The sequence below is a fragment of the Pseudonaja textilis genome, chromosome 2, assembly GCF_049901715.1.
Source record: "Pseudonaja textilis isolate UNSWEBS1 chromosome 2, rPseTex1.2, whole genome shotgun sequence".
NCBI lineage: Eukaryota > Metazoa > Chordata > Lepidosauria > Squamata > Elapidae > Pseudonaja > Pseudonaja textilis.
In genome coordinates, this window is record NC_141991.1 from 143811261 (window position 1) to 143825640 (window position 14380).

The 14380-nt window shown below is 40.5% G+C and overlaps 1 protein-coding gene across 3 annotated transcripts in view; it reads right to left on the reverse strand.

The window, feature by feature from the left end:
* Positions 1-7001: 7001 nt before the first annotated feature.
* LOC113443434 (lysozyme C-like) overlaps positions 7002-14380 on the reverse strand; it is a 29061-nt gene continuing 21682 nt past the window's right edge. For 2 of the 3 annotated variants that reach the window (XM_087925622.1, XM_026711640.2), the window contains exons 3-5: positions 9854-10012; positions 7670-7748; positions 7002-7196 (exon numbers count right to left, since the gene is read on the reverse strand). In XM_087925622.1, coding sequence (XP_087781748.1) covers positions 7130-7196; positions 7670-7748; positions 9854-10012 — 305 coding nt within the window. In that variant the 3' untranslated portion in view covers positions 7002-7129. Of the gene's footprint in view, positions 7197-7669; positions 7749-8153; positions 8242-9853; positions 10013-14380 lie in introns of those variants that run through there. The other variant, XR_015741960.1, reaches the window with a different exon arrangement.

Here is a 14380-nt window from a genome sequence, read left to right on the forward strand (position 1 = left end):
CCCCAGAAGAGAAGGGCTTTTAGGTTGGCTGGTCTTTGCTTGAGCTTGATAGCTACACTTTTAAGAGAAAATGTGACAATGCCTTAAAGCAGGGGTGTCAAGCTCAAGGCCTGTGGGTTGGATCCACCCCATGGGGTGCTTAGATCTGGCCCACAGGGCCACTCTGGAAACAGCAAAGGACTGGCCCGTGGTGCCTCTGCCAGCAAAAATGGAGCTCAAGAGCTGCGGCTTCATTGGCAGAAGGCTTCAGGAAGCCATTGCAGTTGAAAACAGAGTCCAAAAACAGAGCTCTCCCTGGTCCCACCTTCCTCTGCTGGAGACAATGGATCCCCCAACTCCACCCAGGCTACCACAAGTGCCCGTGACACAAGTGACGTTGAGCTGGCCATGCCCACCCTGGCTATGCCCACCCGGCCCTGAGGTCAAACACAAAAATGAAATTGCGTTTGACACTCTTGCCTTATTTACAGACCCCTCAAATCCCAGACATAAATTGTTTCAACTCCTACCCTCAAAATGATGCTATATAACACTGCACACTAGAACAACTAGACACAAGGACAGTTTTTCCCCCGAAAGTCAACACTCTGCTAAACAAATAATTCCCTCAACACTGTTCAACTATTACAAAGTCTGCACTACTATTGCTGTTAATCTTCTCATCACTCCTTATCACCCATCCCCTCCCACTTGTGACTGTATGATTGTAACTTTGTTACTTGTATCCTTACGATTTATATTGACTGTTTCCTAGTATGATTTGATTGCTTATTGTACCCGATGACTATCACTAAGTGTTGTACCTTATGATTCTTGACTAATGTATCTTTTCTTTTATGTATACTGAGAGTATTTGCACCAAGACAAATTCTTTGTGTGTCCAACCACACTTGGCCAATAAAGAATTCTATTCTATTCTTAAAGGCTGTGGAAAAAACCACTTGCAATGAATTTTTGGAGAATAATATTTGCCTCAAAATTAGAAGCGCCAGACAGAAGAATACATAGCAAGTGATCAGAAGACACAGCAAATTTTTTAAAAAAATCTTAGATGTAGGAAGTAATTTAATATTAATTATTTTTAAAGGTTGGACATCAAGTGAAATAATTTCCAGTTTCTATAGCCATTGAAGTTGCTTTGCTGGAGAATTGCTTCATTCTAGCAACCTGTAAAATGCTCTAGGAGAGAATCAGAACCCAGAATTTGTGGTATAATGTTCATGTTTGATGTAGGTTACCATCAGTGTGAAGTTGGCCCCTAAAACCAGTGATATTAAGAGCATCTGCTGTGAACTGTTAAGGCCTATCAGATGGATGTAACCTCCCCCCGCTCCTTTATTATCCTCTTTCCTTTCAATGAGGCAGCACAGGATACTGCAGCTCAGGTACTTGAGGGTCTCATCCAGTCACTTCAACCAACCCATCAAGCTCACCATCTGTAAGAAGAGAAGGCTTCTTAGGTCAATAGGTGGCACTGAAACTGGAGGAAACACAGCCACCCTTGTTTTGTCATAGAAGCTATAGATGCCCTGGGATACCAGCCCTCTTCTCCTCTTGAGAATATCTGGGGAATTCTAGAATGGCAGCAATTGTCTTAGAGTACATTTCATCCAAAGCCACACAGTGCTGCAGACTGCCAAGGGAGCAGGTGAAATTCTGCAGGATACAACTGGGGTGCTGCTGCTAAATATTTTGCTAAAATGCTCCCCTCAGAATAATGCACAATGATGGAAGAATAATGAAGTCCCCCAACGTGACAAAATGGAGGATGAAAATGTCAGGAATCACAAAAAATGGCAAACTGATCTGATGGTCAGAAGAAGAAAAAACAAATACTTTTTGAAAGACTGGAAATCTTATATCCATGAGGGTGAACCTATAGCACGCGTGCCACGGGTGGCACGCAGAGACATTTGTGTGGGCACACGAGCCCCAGGCAAACTTATCTCACTGCGCATGCGCACGCCTCCCAACTGATTTTCAGGCCTTTTTTGGCCTGCCAGAGACTTAAGCCTCTTCAGGCTTTGCAGGCTGAAAAATAGGCCCGTTTCATCACTTCCTGTATTTCCGGAAATACTGAAAGTGCCGAAACGTGCCCATTTTTCATCCTGCAAAGCCTGCAGAGGCTTTCTTCAAGCCTCTGGGAGGCTGAAAAAGGCCTCAAATGGGCCGAAAATCAGCTGGGAGGTACAGTGCAGGTAAGGGGATGGTGGTGGAAAATCGCACAGGCATGCGCAGGGGCCATGGGGGGACTGCATGCATCGCCTTCTGTATACTGGCACACGAGCATCTGAGCGCAAGCAATTTTTGCCACAGGAGCCCAAAAAGGTTAGCTACCACTGCCTTATATGAACATTTTACTAACAGAAGAAAGAAGCAAGAATGTACAGATTTGAAGATTAAGAAAGACAGGGATCAAATGAGGGGATGAAGGGACTTGTATAACATTTAAGAGGGAGGAGGGACAATAACATTATACAGGCAGTCCTCAATTTACGACCACAATTGAGCCCAAATTTTTTGTTGCTAAATGAGACTTCCATTAAGTCAAACCTGCTCCATTTTATGACCTTTCCTGCCACAGTTCTTAAATGACTCACTGCAGTTATTAAATTAGTGACATGGTGGTTCAGTGAATCTGGCTTCCGCATTGACTGTGCTTGTCAAAAGGTCACAAAAGGGTGGGACCTCGGGACACCATCATAAATATGAGTCAGTTGCCAAGCATCTGAATTTTGATCACATGACCATTGGGAAGTTGCAACAGTCGTACGTGTGAAAAATGGTCATAACCAGAGGTTGTATTCAGCAGGTTCTGACCAGTTCTGAAGAGCTGGTAGTGGAAATTTTGAGTAGTTCAGAGAACCAGCAAATACCACCTCTGACTGGAGATTCTACAGTATCCTTCCCCTGCCACACCCACCAAGCCACACCCACACAACCAGTAGTTAAAAAAAATGAATCCTACCACTGGTCATAACTCACGTTTTTCAGTGACATTGTAACTTTCCACAGTCGCTAAACGAACCCTTGTAAGTTGAGAACTACTTGTAATCATCTGCTCTGCTTGGACCACTCTTACTGTGGTACCTGATTGGTGGATTTCCCCATTATTTTACCCCTTCCACTCCTTCCTTTTCTTTTTTTTTTTTTGAAAGTTTTATTTGGGTTTTCACAAAAACAAAATACAAATATCTTTTTTGAAAATAGCATGGTCCCAGGTTATCACTTCTTCATACAGACACCAAACTCAATTTCATGCTCATTTTTATATTCTATTCCATATCTTATTACCGTTTTATATTTTCTACATAGTTTTTCCCCTCTTTTAATTTTCTCAGTTTTATTTTAATTATCTCATCTCAATCAAATCATTATATTTATGCTTTTGTCTGTCCTGTTTCAATTTCATATTATCTTTTCTTATTAAACAAGTTTTTCCCTGTAGTTACCAATTGGAGTATGACACCTTTATATCTTTTAATTTTATCCATTCAAACTCTTATTTAAGCTTCAGTGTATACCTTTAAGATTATAGCATTCAATATAATACATAACTTCCAATCGAATTCTGCTTGGTACATTCTTAAAATACACACTATATTCTTAAAAAGAAAAAATTATATATGTGTGTGTAAATAAAGCACACATTCCATTCCAATTCAATTCTATCATTAATATTCATTAAAATCTTAACATCTTTAATATTTCTTTTCAATTAAATATCATACTTCCTTGGGAACCCTTATAAACTTTCCATAGTTAATTCTTTTTTTTCCATATTTCTCACTTATATTTTTATAAATCATTACTAATAATTAAAAATGTTCCCATTTAATTCTCTCACTCATTTTAATTCATTTATTTATTACCAAACATTCAACTACATTGCAGTAAATATTTTATTCATCATTTTAATCATATTTTCTAAAAATATTTCTATTTATAATATAACAATGCTATCTTATGTACCTTTGCAGAATCTCTTTTGCAATTAAATTTTCTCCCATTATCTCTAAACAAGCTTATGGTTACAATCCTTATATCTTTTCCCTGTTTCTCCATTTCTTGTTTCTGTCTTTTACAACTTCTTTTCCTTGCCTTCTTCCCCCTCTTCTTCTCCCTCCCCTTTTTACCCGCCCCCCATCTCTCTACTTCTAACTCTCTCATCTGTAATCCCCTCTTCTGTTGCTTTCAAATATTATACTTATCTTTCAAATTATTATTCTTCTTTTTGGTTGTTTTTTCTAGTCTTAAACCTTTCACTCTCTTTCCCCCCTTTTCTTTTTCCCCCCCACTTAAAATTATTTGATAATTAAAGATGGCTTCTTTTTTGTCCCAATCTTCTTGTTCTGCAAGCGTTTCTTGTTGTTTCTCATAGTTCCAGATCTCCATTTCTAAGAATTGAAATACAAAGCCAAAAGAACCTCTCCCTTCTTGTGCATCTTCTTTCCATTTTTTAAGTTCCATTTTCAGTTGTTCTAAGAGTGATACCATTTTAAAGACTTTTAAACAACCACCTGGTTAATTTTAGTCATCCAGATGCAAAAAACAAAAATCACCAAGTAATCCACATAATCCAAGGTTGTTTCTTTCTGCTTCTTTTTTCCACTTTCTCTTCCTGGGGTTCTATTATTTTGTTACCAAGTTTCAATTAAGATGTATCTTTGAGGAATCTTGTTGAAATTTCACTGTAAGTTCCTTTTAGTTACAGTTCCATTCCTTAGTTCCAGGCAGTCTCCTCCATTTATCCAGATCCTGCTCTTTTATTCTTTTTTTTTCTCCTTTCCTACTTTTAAAAACTTTTAAATATCCAGAAATCTTTATTATCCCTTTGACTTTTATTTTCAGCTTAGATGCCTATTAATGTCAAAGTGGATTTTTTTCAATTTCTTGCTTAAGTCTCTTAGCTGTCAGTATAAGGAAGGGAAGAAAAAAAACCCTAATCCTTTCCCTTCTCTCTCTCCTTTGCAGCTTCAAAATCTTCTTTGGGAACAATGTAATTAAATTTAAATTCCAGGGTACCTTATTTGTTGCTTTCGCTGTTTGACCTGGTCAACCAAAACTTTCTCTTCTTATCTTCCTCCTGCACATTCTTTTCTGGTCGAGTTCTTCTTTGTGGTGGCCATTTCTGACCACCGCTGCAACCGCCTTCGGGAAAGGGAGTAATGGCCAGCTGGGGAGGAGATATGCGGCTCTCTTCAACCCTGCAGGCAGTCTCCCCCTTCTTCACCACCTCTACGGGGTGGCTTAGCCCCGAAACCAGCCGGCTCGGGGCGCTCCAGCGGCGAGCAAGGATCGAAGCCTCGCAGAGACGAGGTTTCGGTCTGTCACCGAAGAAGCTCAAACCGGAAGCCCACTCCTTCCCTTTCTATATAGATGGAACTTAGTGCACACATTGTTTTCACTGTGTATTGCGTGTCCCCTCTTCTGAGATAAAGCCATCTTCTTGTTCCACCTCTTTTCAGTTTCTGATGCTTGCTCCGCCAATAAATAAGGGAGAAATTGCTACGGTAGGAGAGAAATGAATCCATCTACCACTTTACTGCAGAGTCAATCCCCAAAAACTGAGGCAGCAGAGGACATTCTCAATGTCTAACAATTTTGTCACGTATCCTGTCAGTTCATTGGTTGGGGCAGGGGGTGGAGTGAGGGTGGGGGGACAAAGAAGCTGAACATAAAAGCTGGCATGGCAGCAGCTGCTACGTAAAAGACTTTCAGGACATACTAATGGCAACCAAGGGAAGGAAATACTCTAAAGATGGCGAAAAGCCAGGTGGAAAAATAATTTCTACCTTTTGTAAGCACCCTAAACATTTCTTAAAACAGGCAAGGAATTATGGCAGGTTTTCAAAGGCTGCAACTCTGTGAAGACCAAGGCGGAAAAATCTTCCAAATACAGACAGTCCCAGGTTTTGGATGATTGATCATAGGAAGCCATAACACAGTTACAGCGAAGAGGGGGAGACGTGGAGTTATGGACAATTGTGATAGATTCTTGTGTCAGTAGTATTATAGATGTGTTGTTTCAAGGAAAGAAATGCTGCTACACAAATGGCAGGCTATTATTTGTGTTTCCAAGGGTTATCTGTGTTCTCACAGCAGATAATTCTTGGCTCAGGCTGCCTCCCATCTCCCAGCATCTCAACTGCAGCTAACATGCAGAATTATGAACATTTCAGGAGTTAAAGGTTGGGATTGGGTGGGAGGTGTCACCATGATGTGCTAAGAGACATAAGGAAATGCTAATACAGTAATGTATACTTTTTAACATATACTGTTTCTGCTCAACTTCCGGTCAGAAAAGGCAAGCTTTCGTGGCTTAATGGTTCTTTTTGAACTATAAACTCACAAAGATATAAATATGCTTCTTGCCTTTTTCTGTCTAACCTGAGCTTTCTTATTGCTATCACAAACTGAGTTTAAGCATAATCTAGGTGTGGTTTCTTAGCTCTCAGCACCATCTTGTGGTCTGCCTAGGACATTGCATGCATTTTCTTGAATTGCTTTTAAAATACAGGTATACAGGTATATATATGCTACACATAAACAATCTTTTTTTTAAAAAAAAATCGATTTTATTGATCTCTTATGAGATTAACTTACCTCTGAAAAGGTAGGGAGAGAAGAGGAAACCCTAGTTTCATGCATCTATGCTACAACGTAAGAAGATTGCATCATATGAGTTCTTTCTCTTTTTTTCCATTTTAACCTTTTTATTGCTACAAAAGGCAGCATAGGTAGTGAGAACTTTATGTCTCTCACATACTGGGATTAGGGGAAGAGTTCCAGTGGAGGTTCCACTGAAAGACAGGTAGTAACTCTGTCACTAATCCAAAGCTGGGCTACAGAACTTGATGTTCCAGAAAGTTTCGGGGAGAGAAAGTTGAAAAGTCTGGCATCCTAAGTTTTGATCCAACCCTTCACCACCATCACCATTATCAACACCCCCACCTTTTGCCACAGCCATCCTTGATCAAACAAACACATGAAACTTAATATCTCAAAAAGAATCTTTATTCTGTAAAATGCCTTTGATCAGATTGTACTCTGTGATCACAACTGAAGAGCACAAGCAGATAAAGAAGCTGATTAGCAGATGGTAAATTCGGTTGGTGGTACAATAAATTCACAGTTTACAAGTAGCTGTCCAGTAATGCAGGTTTTTTCCACGGCAATGATTTCGCCAGCCATCCCTAGAGGACAAAATTAAGAAAAGAAAATACAGCTATGTGGAAATTAAAAAACAAAAGGCAGTGAGATAACAACAGAAGTAGACAACTATAAAGTAGCCCAGGGTCTTTCTTCCACAGTATATACACTTAGAGTGTTCCCTACCCATCTCTGAGTCAACAGAGAATATTCCACCATGAAATATGTTGCCCCCATTATGAATTCTTCTCCTGGTTGTGCTTCAAATCATTGCCTGCCTCCTGACTTTCCTTTGAAACAAAAGCCTACCCCACTCCCTCCCTCTCCCTCTCTGTCTGTCTGGGAACAAAATGAAGGCATGATGATGAGGGCTCAGCAGAAAAAGATGTTGCAGGGGCATGTTTGAGCCAGAATTGGGTGCAAATGGGGAAATGCTCAAACTGTATTCGATCTGTGACTGGATGGGCTGGGTGAAGGAGAATGGCAAAGCTGACGAAAGATAAATCTAATTTCTTACCAGGCTTCCAAACCATCTGGACCTGCTACAGCTCTCTTGACACAAATTATATCATCGATGATTTCATCAGTCAGCAAATCTAGTGAGTAAACAGGAAATAATTGTGGCGTGAATGGGACATATTTGAATAAACAGATCTAACAACTCTTCATATTGAGCTAGTCAACCTTTGCTTTTTAGGAGACTAGAATCCAAAGCTTCCCCAGTAAGGGAGATGCTCTTTAATTGGGAGATGCTCAGGATTGAAGGTGGGACTTTTAGCATGGTAATAAAAAATTAAAATGCATGCCTTCTTTAATTGGATGACAATTACAGTAGAAATGCAGCATTTGTCAGGACAAGTAAAATATCCTGTTCTATAAAATACCTTCTTATGGATTTAAGAAACAGTAAACCTTGAAGCTCAACCATATATATTTAAATGCTAAGGAACATGGATAAGGCTGGAAAAAACATCTGTTTCAGACTTGCAAGTTTCTCTTACCGTAACTTACAGTGAAGGTGGTGTTAGTATTCATGACTGATACTTCCTGTCTGGACTATCTCAAAAGGCTGACTTGCAAATCTCAAAGTACATTTCCCTCTGCTGATGAGGAGTGGCCATGATTGGCAACACTAATGGGTTACCTGTGAGGTAGGCCAAATATAAACCTTCTCCACAAAAATAGTAAAAAGGAAGGATAGGGCCACATTAACCCCTTGCAGTAGGAAACCAGAGATGGATTCATACATGTCAGAACCAATAGCACCCAGCTGGCAAAACGAATCTCTTTCCCAGTTTAAATGGACTTTTTGGTAACACAGGACTACAACCCAGTACTGTTTTTAAAATACAGCTTTAGCATGAAAAAAAAATACCCTAGCATTCTAAAGAGTGCACTAAATCCATGAATGTGGGATATTTGGTGTGTGTGTGTGTATAAGGAATCTAAGCAACTGCATGTCTGTCATTGATTCATTGGTCCTGTTTATGGGCTCACTACTTCAACCTAAGAATGGAGATTTTTTCCAATTTTATGATTCCAATTACTCTACAATTTAAATGTTCACTTGCATATTTCTAAACTTTATAATCAAGGTCATTAATATATGGGTGTTGTTGGGGAGGTAGATGTGTGAACAAAGATGTTTTATATTGAAAGTGGTACAAAATACATAGACTGAGAGTAATATGCATGGGAAATAACATGCAACATTTGTGAAAAGTAAATATGTTCAATGAATAGCTGTGGAGTGCTTTGGTGTTCTCTGAGCTTGGTTGTTTCCTTATAGATATTTCATTATCTGACTAGATAACATCATCAATGTTAGTGAATGTGGAGTTTGTGTTCTGTTTATACATAGTACCCTGCATGTCAATGTTGTTGGCTAATAGAGAGAATGTGTTTTGGTCTTTTTGTTTCTCTCTTAGCTTTTTTTATAGGGGGCCATGGTGAGCTGCTGGTTAGAATGCAGTATAATAGGCTAACTCTGCCCACAACCAAGAGTTCAATCCTGACAGAGCTGAAGGTTGACTCAGCCTTTCATCCGAGGTTGGTAAAATGAGGGGCCAGATTGTTGGGTGTAATATGCTGACTGCCAAGACAGTGCTGTAAAGCACTATGGAGTGGTATATAAGTCTAAGTGCTATTGCTATTGTCTTTTCTGAATGGTGAATAGCCATGGTTTATCTCTCTGTGTCTGTTGATGGCTGATTTATCTCAATGCCAAGCTTCCAGGAAATCCCTAGCATTTTTAGATTTAGCTTGGCGTAGGATCTCATGGTTTTCCAGTTGAAAGAATGGTTGAATCTGTCCATGTCTTATGAAACTAAGGAGTTTTCATCATGTCTTCTGCCTGCTAGTTTGTGTTCATGGATGTTCTCTGCTAGTCTTCTGCCTGTCTGTCATACAGCATATATAGTGGCTGTCCCAGTCCTTACACTGTATGTTGTAGATGACTCCTGTTTTTTTCTTCTCAGGCTACTGGGTCTTTTGTCAGGTACAGTAATTAAACATCTGCAAGAAAACAACCAAGCTCAGAGAGCACCAAGGACTCCACAGTTCAATCTTGACCTACCTATATTCTCTTTAATGAAAAGCTTTGACAACCAAAATGAGAAATTAAAAGAAACCCAGACCCAGACCCAATATTCTATCTTTATAAACTGGACTTTAACATGAATATTTTCAAAGGAACACTTACCACGACAAGATAAGCTACAGAGGTTCCTTGAAGTGCTGTGTTGATCAGCACACCAGGAGCGACTGTTGATCTGGAAAATGCCATATTCAGTAGAACCATCAATGTTCTGGGTCACCTTACCTGTGTTGAAACCACTCGCAAAGTATGCCAAGCAGACCCCTGAAGGGAGAAAGTGATGTACAGATTGACATCTGCATAGAAGTTTTCAGAAAAGAAGCAGATAAGAAATAAGATCGTGCTAGAAATAAGACCGTTCTTTTACAGGCAGATTTTTTTAGCATTACATGATGAATCCAGTTTGCCTAAGACTTGAATGACAATGGCACACAGGGTAGCTGGTGGCATCTGTGTGAAGATATGTGTTGTGGTTCGCCGGCAGCAGGTGTGGACAGCTGAGGTCTCGGAGAATGAGGACTCAGATGAGGGGCCTGCGTGTGATGCAGGGATGGGGCCAGGACCATCAGGGAGTGGCACGATGCCTTCGGAGATTGTGGAGGATGGCATCAATGATGAAGAGGTCCCCGAGGAGCCTGTGCCCAGTGCAGGTACATGCAGGGCGGCTCGAAGAAAAGAGCAGCTGCTGCAGCAGGGGCGACTCAGAAGTAAGGCTGCAAGGTAATGACCCCTCCCTTAAGAGAGCTGAGAAATTTAGAAATATTAATGGGGAAACAAACAATCTGGTGCATAAGCAGGCTTCAAGATCAGCAACAGAAGACAAAAAACATGAATGTAGAAGGTCAAACAGAACTGATGAATAAAACAGGTTTTTAAGATTGAGAAGAAAATAAAATATCTGGGTATCAATTGGACAAATATGAACGGTATATTATTTCAAAAGAACTATGTTAAGACATGGAATAAAAACCTTGCAGAGAGAGAACCTGTGTAAGAAAATGAACTAGTGGAAAAATGATGTTTGCAGGACAGGATATCAAATATTTGCAGATATGTAAACATTTATACTCATAAATGTTTGGAGCCTTATTCTTAAGCATTATGTTGCTCAAACATGTGAAATGAAAGTTTTTGGCTGAACCGGGATAACAAGTAACATCTAAATACCCTGGAAACTTAACTTTGTTAAAGATACATTTTTCCCAAAGAAGATCGTAAAAAGCGGTGGACAAAACTTAAAAGGGAAAGTTTGTTTTTTCTCACTCTCCTTCCCTACGGAGATAGCAGATGGAAATCGGAAAAACCCGTTTTGGCACCAGCAGGTAATTAAATTTGAAAATTAAAGCCAAGGGGACATTAAAGATTTCTGAACATTGGAATTAAAATATATATATATATTTGCTATAAGAGGGAAGGGAGAGGAAAAGAATTAATATTAAGATTTTGCTGGAGGAGGTTGCATGGAACTTATAAGATCAGAGTTAAATTGTAACAAGACTTCTAAAAGATATACTTTGGAACTTTGCAATTGAACTGTACCTCAGGAAGAGAAAGTATAAAAAGAAGAAAGTGCTAAATGAAACTGTTTGTGTCTATTTGGATTGCTTGGTGACTTTGGGACCTTTGGAAATTATTATTTGAAAGATTAAAAACATTTGGGTTGTTGAAAAATTTTTCACAATGGCATTACTTGTTGATGAACTGAAAATGGAATTTAAAAAGCTAAAAGAAGAGGAACAAGAACGGAAGGCCTCTTCTGGATCTGTTTTTCATTTCTTAGAAATGGCGAGTTCTACCTACCAGAAATTACAAGAACAAGAAGGTTGGGATGAAGAAGAAGAAGCCATCTTTAATGAACAAACAACTTTAGCTGGGGAAGAAAAGGGAAAGAGGGGAAAGAGAATGGAGAATTTAAGACTTAAAAAAACAACCAAAAAAGGGAAAAATAAGGTGAAAAATCGATATAATGTCAGAAAGCAACAGATAAGAGGAATACAGAAGAAAGTGCAGATTAAGAGGGTGGAGATCAAGAGACAGGGGGTAAAAAGACTAGACTGGAGAAGAAAGGAAGGGGAAAAGGGAAGAGAAGTTACAAAGGTTTGAAACAAGATGTAAAGAAACAGGATTTAATCAGAGATAATGGGTAAAAATATAATTTAAAAAAGATTCTGCAAAAGTACATAAGATTGTATTGTTGTATTTGTATTTGAAATAATGTTAGAAAACTGGAACACTATATGATTATAAAATGGGATAAAATATTAAAAGGAATATGTAAAATGTTTAAGATTTAATGATAGAGTTTAATTTGCTATGGATTATTGTTTTAATTATATTATAAACTTATTATTTTCCTATTTTAAAATATAGTACGTAGCTTTGGAATGTACTAAGCAGAATCAGAATGAAAATTTTATATTATTTTAAGTGTTAAATTTAGGGGAAAGATATAAAGGCGTCATACTTCAATCAGTGATTACAGGAGAAATTTTGTGTTAATGAGAAAAGATAATTGATAATTGAAATAGAACAGACAAAAGATACAAGTATAATTATTTAAATTGAGATGAAATAAATAAAATAGAATTAAGAGAGTGAAAAGAGGGGAGAAGCTATATTGAAAATGTAGAATGGTAAACAAGATATGAAATGGTATATAAAGTGAGCATGAATTTGATTTATGTCTGTACAAAAAGATGTATCCCAGGATTAAGCCGCTTTCCAAAAAGAAAGCGTTTTGTTTGTGTATATTTGTTTATTGAAAATTAATAATTTTTTTATAATAAAAATAGAATAGAATAGAATAGAATAGAATAGAATAGAATAGAATAGAATAGAATAGAATAGAATTGAATTGAATTCTTTATTGGCCAAGTGTGATTGGACACACAAGGAATTTGTCTTGGTGCAAATGCTCTCAGTGTACATAAAAGAAAAGATACATTCGTCAAGAGTCAAGAACTATAAGGTACAACACTTAATGATAGTCACAGGGTACAATAAGCAATCAAATCATACTAGGAAACAGTCAATATAAATTGTAAGGATACAAGCAACAAAGTTACAGTCATACAATCACAAGTGGGAGGGGAAATAAGGAGTGATGAGAAGATTAACAGTAATACCGTGTTTCTCACAAAATAAGGCCGGGCCTTATTTTTTTTTTTTGACCCCTGAAAAAACGGGTAGGCCATCTTTTCGGGGGTGACTTAATTTCCTCCCCCACCTAGAGTGGTCCATACACACGTACCTCGCCACGAGGCCGCTTCTATCAGCCGACGAAAGCTCCCCGAAGGCAGAGTCCCCAGCTGCTTCAGGGCGTGGCGTGGCTGCCCATGTCCCCTTGCCTTTAGGCAGTCTCTTTCAGGCAATGGAAGCTCCCCAAATGCAGTCACCAGCCACTTTGATCGGCTGGTAGAAGCGGCCTTGGGGTGAGCACGCACACACACACACTCCCCTCGCCCCGAGGCCGCTTCTATCAGCAGACAAAAGCTCCCTTGCAGGCAGAGTCCCCAGCCGCTTCGGGGCGAGGTGTGACACACACACACTCCCCTCGCTGCAAGGCCACTTCTACCAGCTGATTGAAGTAGCTGGTGACTGCATTTGGGGAGCTTCCATCGTCCGAAAGAGACTGCCCTAAAGGCGAGGGGACACGGGCAGCCACGCCTCACCCCAAAAGCGGCTGGGGACTCTGCCTTCAAGGGAGCTTTGGTCTGCCGATAGAAGCGGCCTCGTGGCGAGGGGAGTGTGTGCGTGCACTCGCCCCGAGGCCACTTCTACCGGCCTATCGAAGTGGCTAGTGACTGCATTTGGGGAGCTTCCATCGCCCGAAAGAGACTGCCTAAAGGCAAGGGGACATGGGCAGCCACGCCTTGCCCTGAAGCGGCTGGGGACTCTGCCTTCAAGAGGGCTTTCATCTGCCGATAGAAGCGGCCTCGCATCGAAGGGAATGTGTGTGTGTGCACTCGCCCCAAGGCCGCTTCTACCGGCCGATCGAAGTGGCTGGTGACTGCATTTGGGGAGCTTCCATTGCCCAAAAGAGACTGCCTAAAGGCAAGGGGACATGGGCAGCCACGCCTTGCCCTGAAGCGGCTGGGGACTCTGCCTTCAAGAGGGCTTTCATCTGCCGATAGAAGCAGCCTCGCATCGAAGGGAATGTGTGTGTGTGTGCACTCGCCCTGAGGCCGTTTCCACCAGCCGATCGAAGTGGCTGGTGACTACACTTGGGAAGCTTCAATCGTCCAAAAGAGACTGCCCTAAAGGCAAGGGAATAGCCATGCCATACCCTGAAGCTGGGGACTCTGCCTTCAAGGGAGCTTTCGTCTGCCGATAGAAGCGGCCTCGTGGTGAGGGGAGTGTGTGTGTGTGTGCACGCTCACCCCAAGGCCGCTTCTACCGGCCGATCGAAGTGGCTGGTGACTGCATTTGGGGAGTTTCCATTGCCCAAAAGAGACTGCCTAAAGGCAAGGGGACATGGGCAGCCACGCCTTGCCCTGAAGCAGCTGGGGACTCTGCCTTCAAGAGGGCTTTCATCTGCCGATAGAAGCAGCCTCGCATCGAAGGGAATGTTTGTGTGTGTATGCACTCACCCTGAGGCCGCTTCCACCAGCCGATCGAAGTGGCTGGTGACTA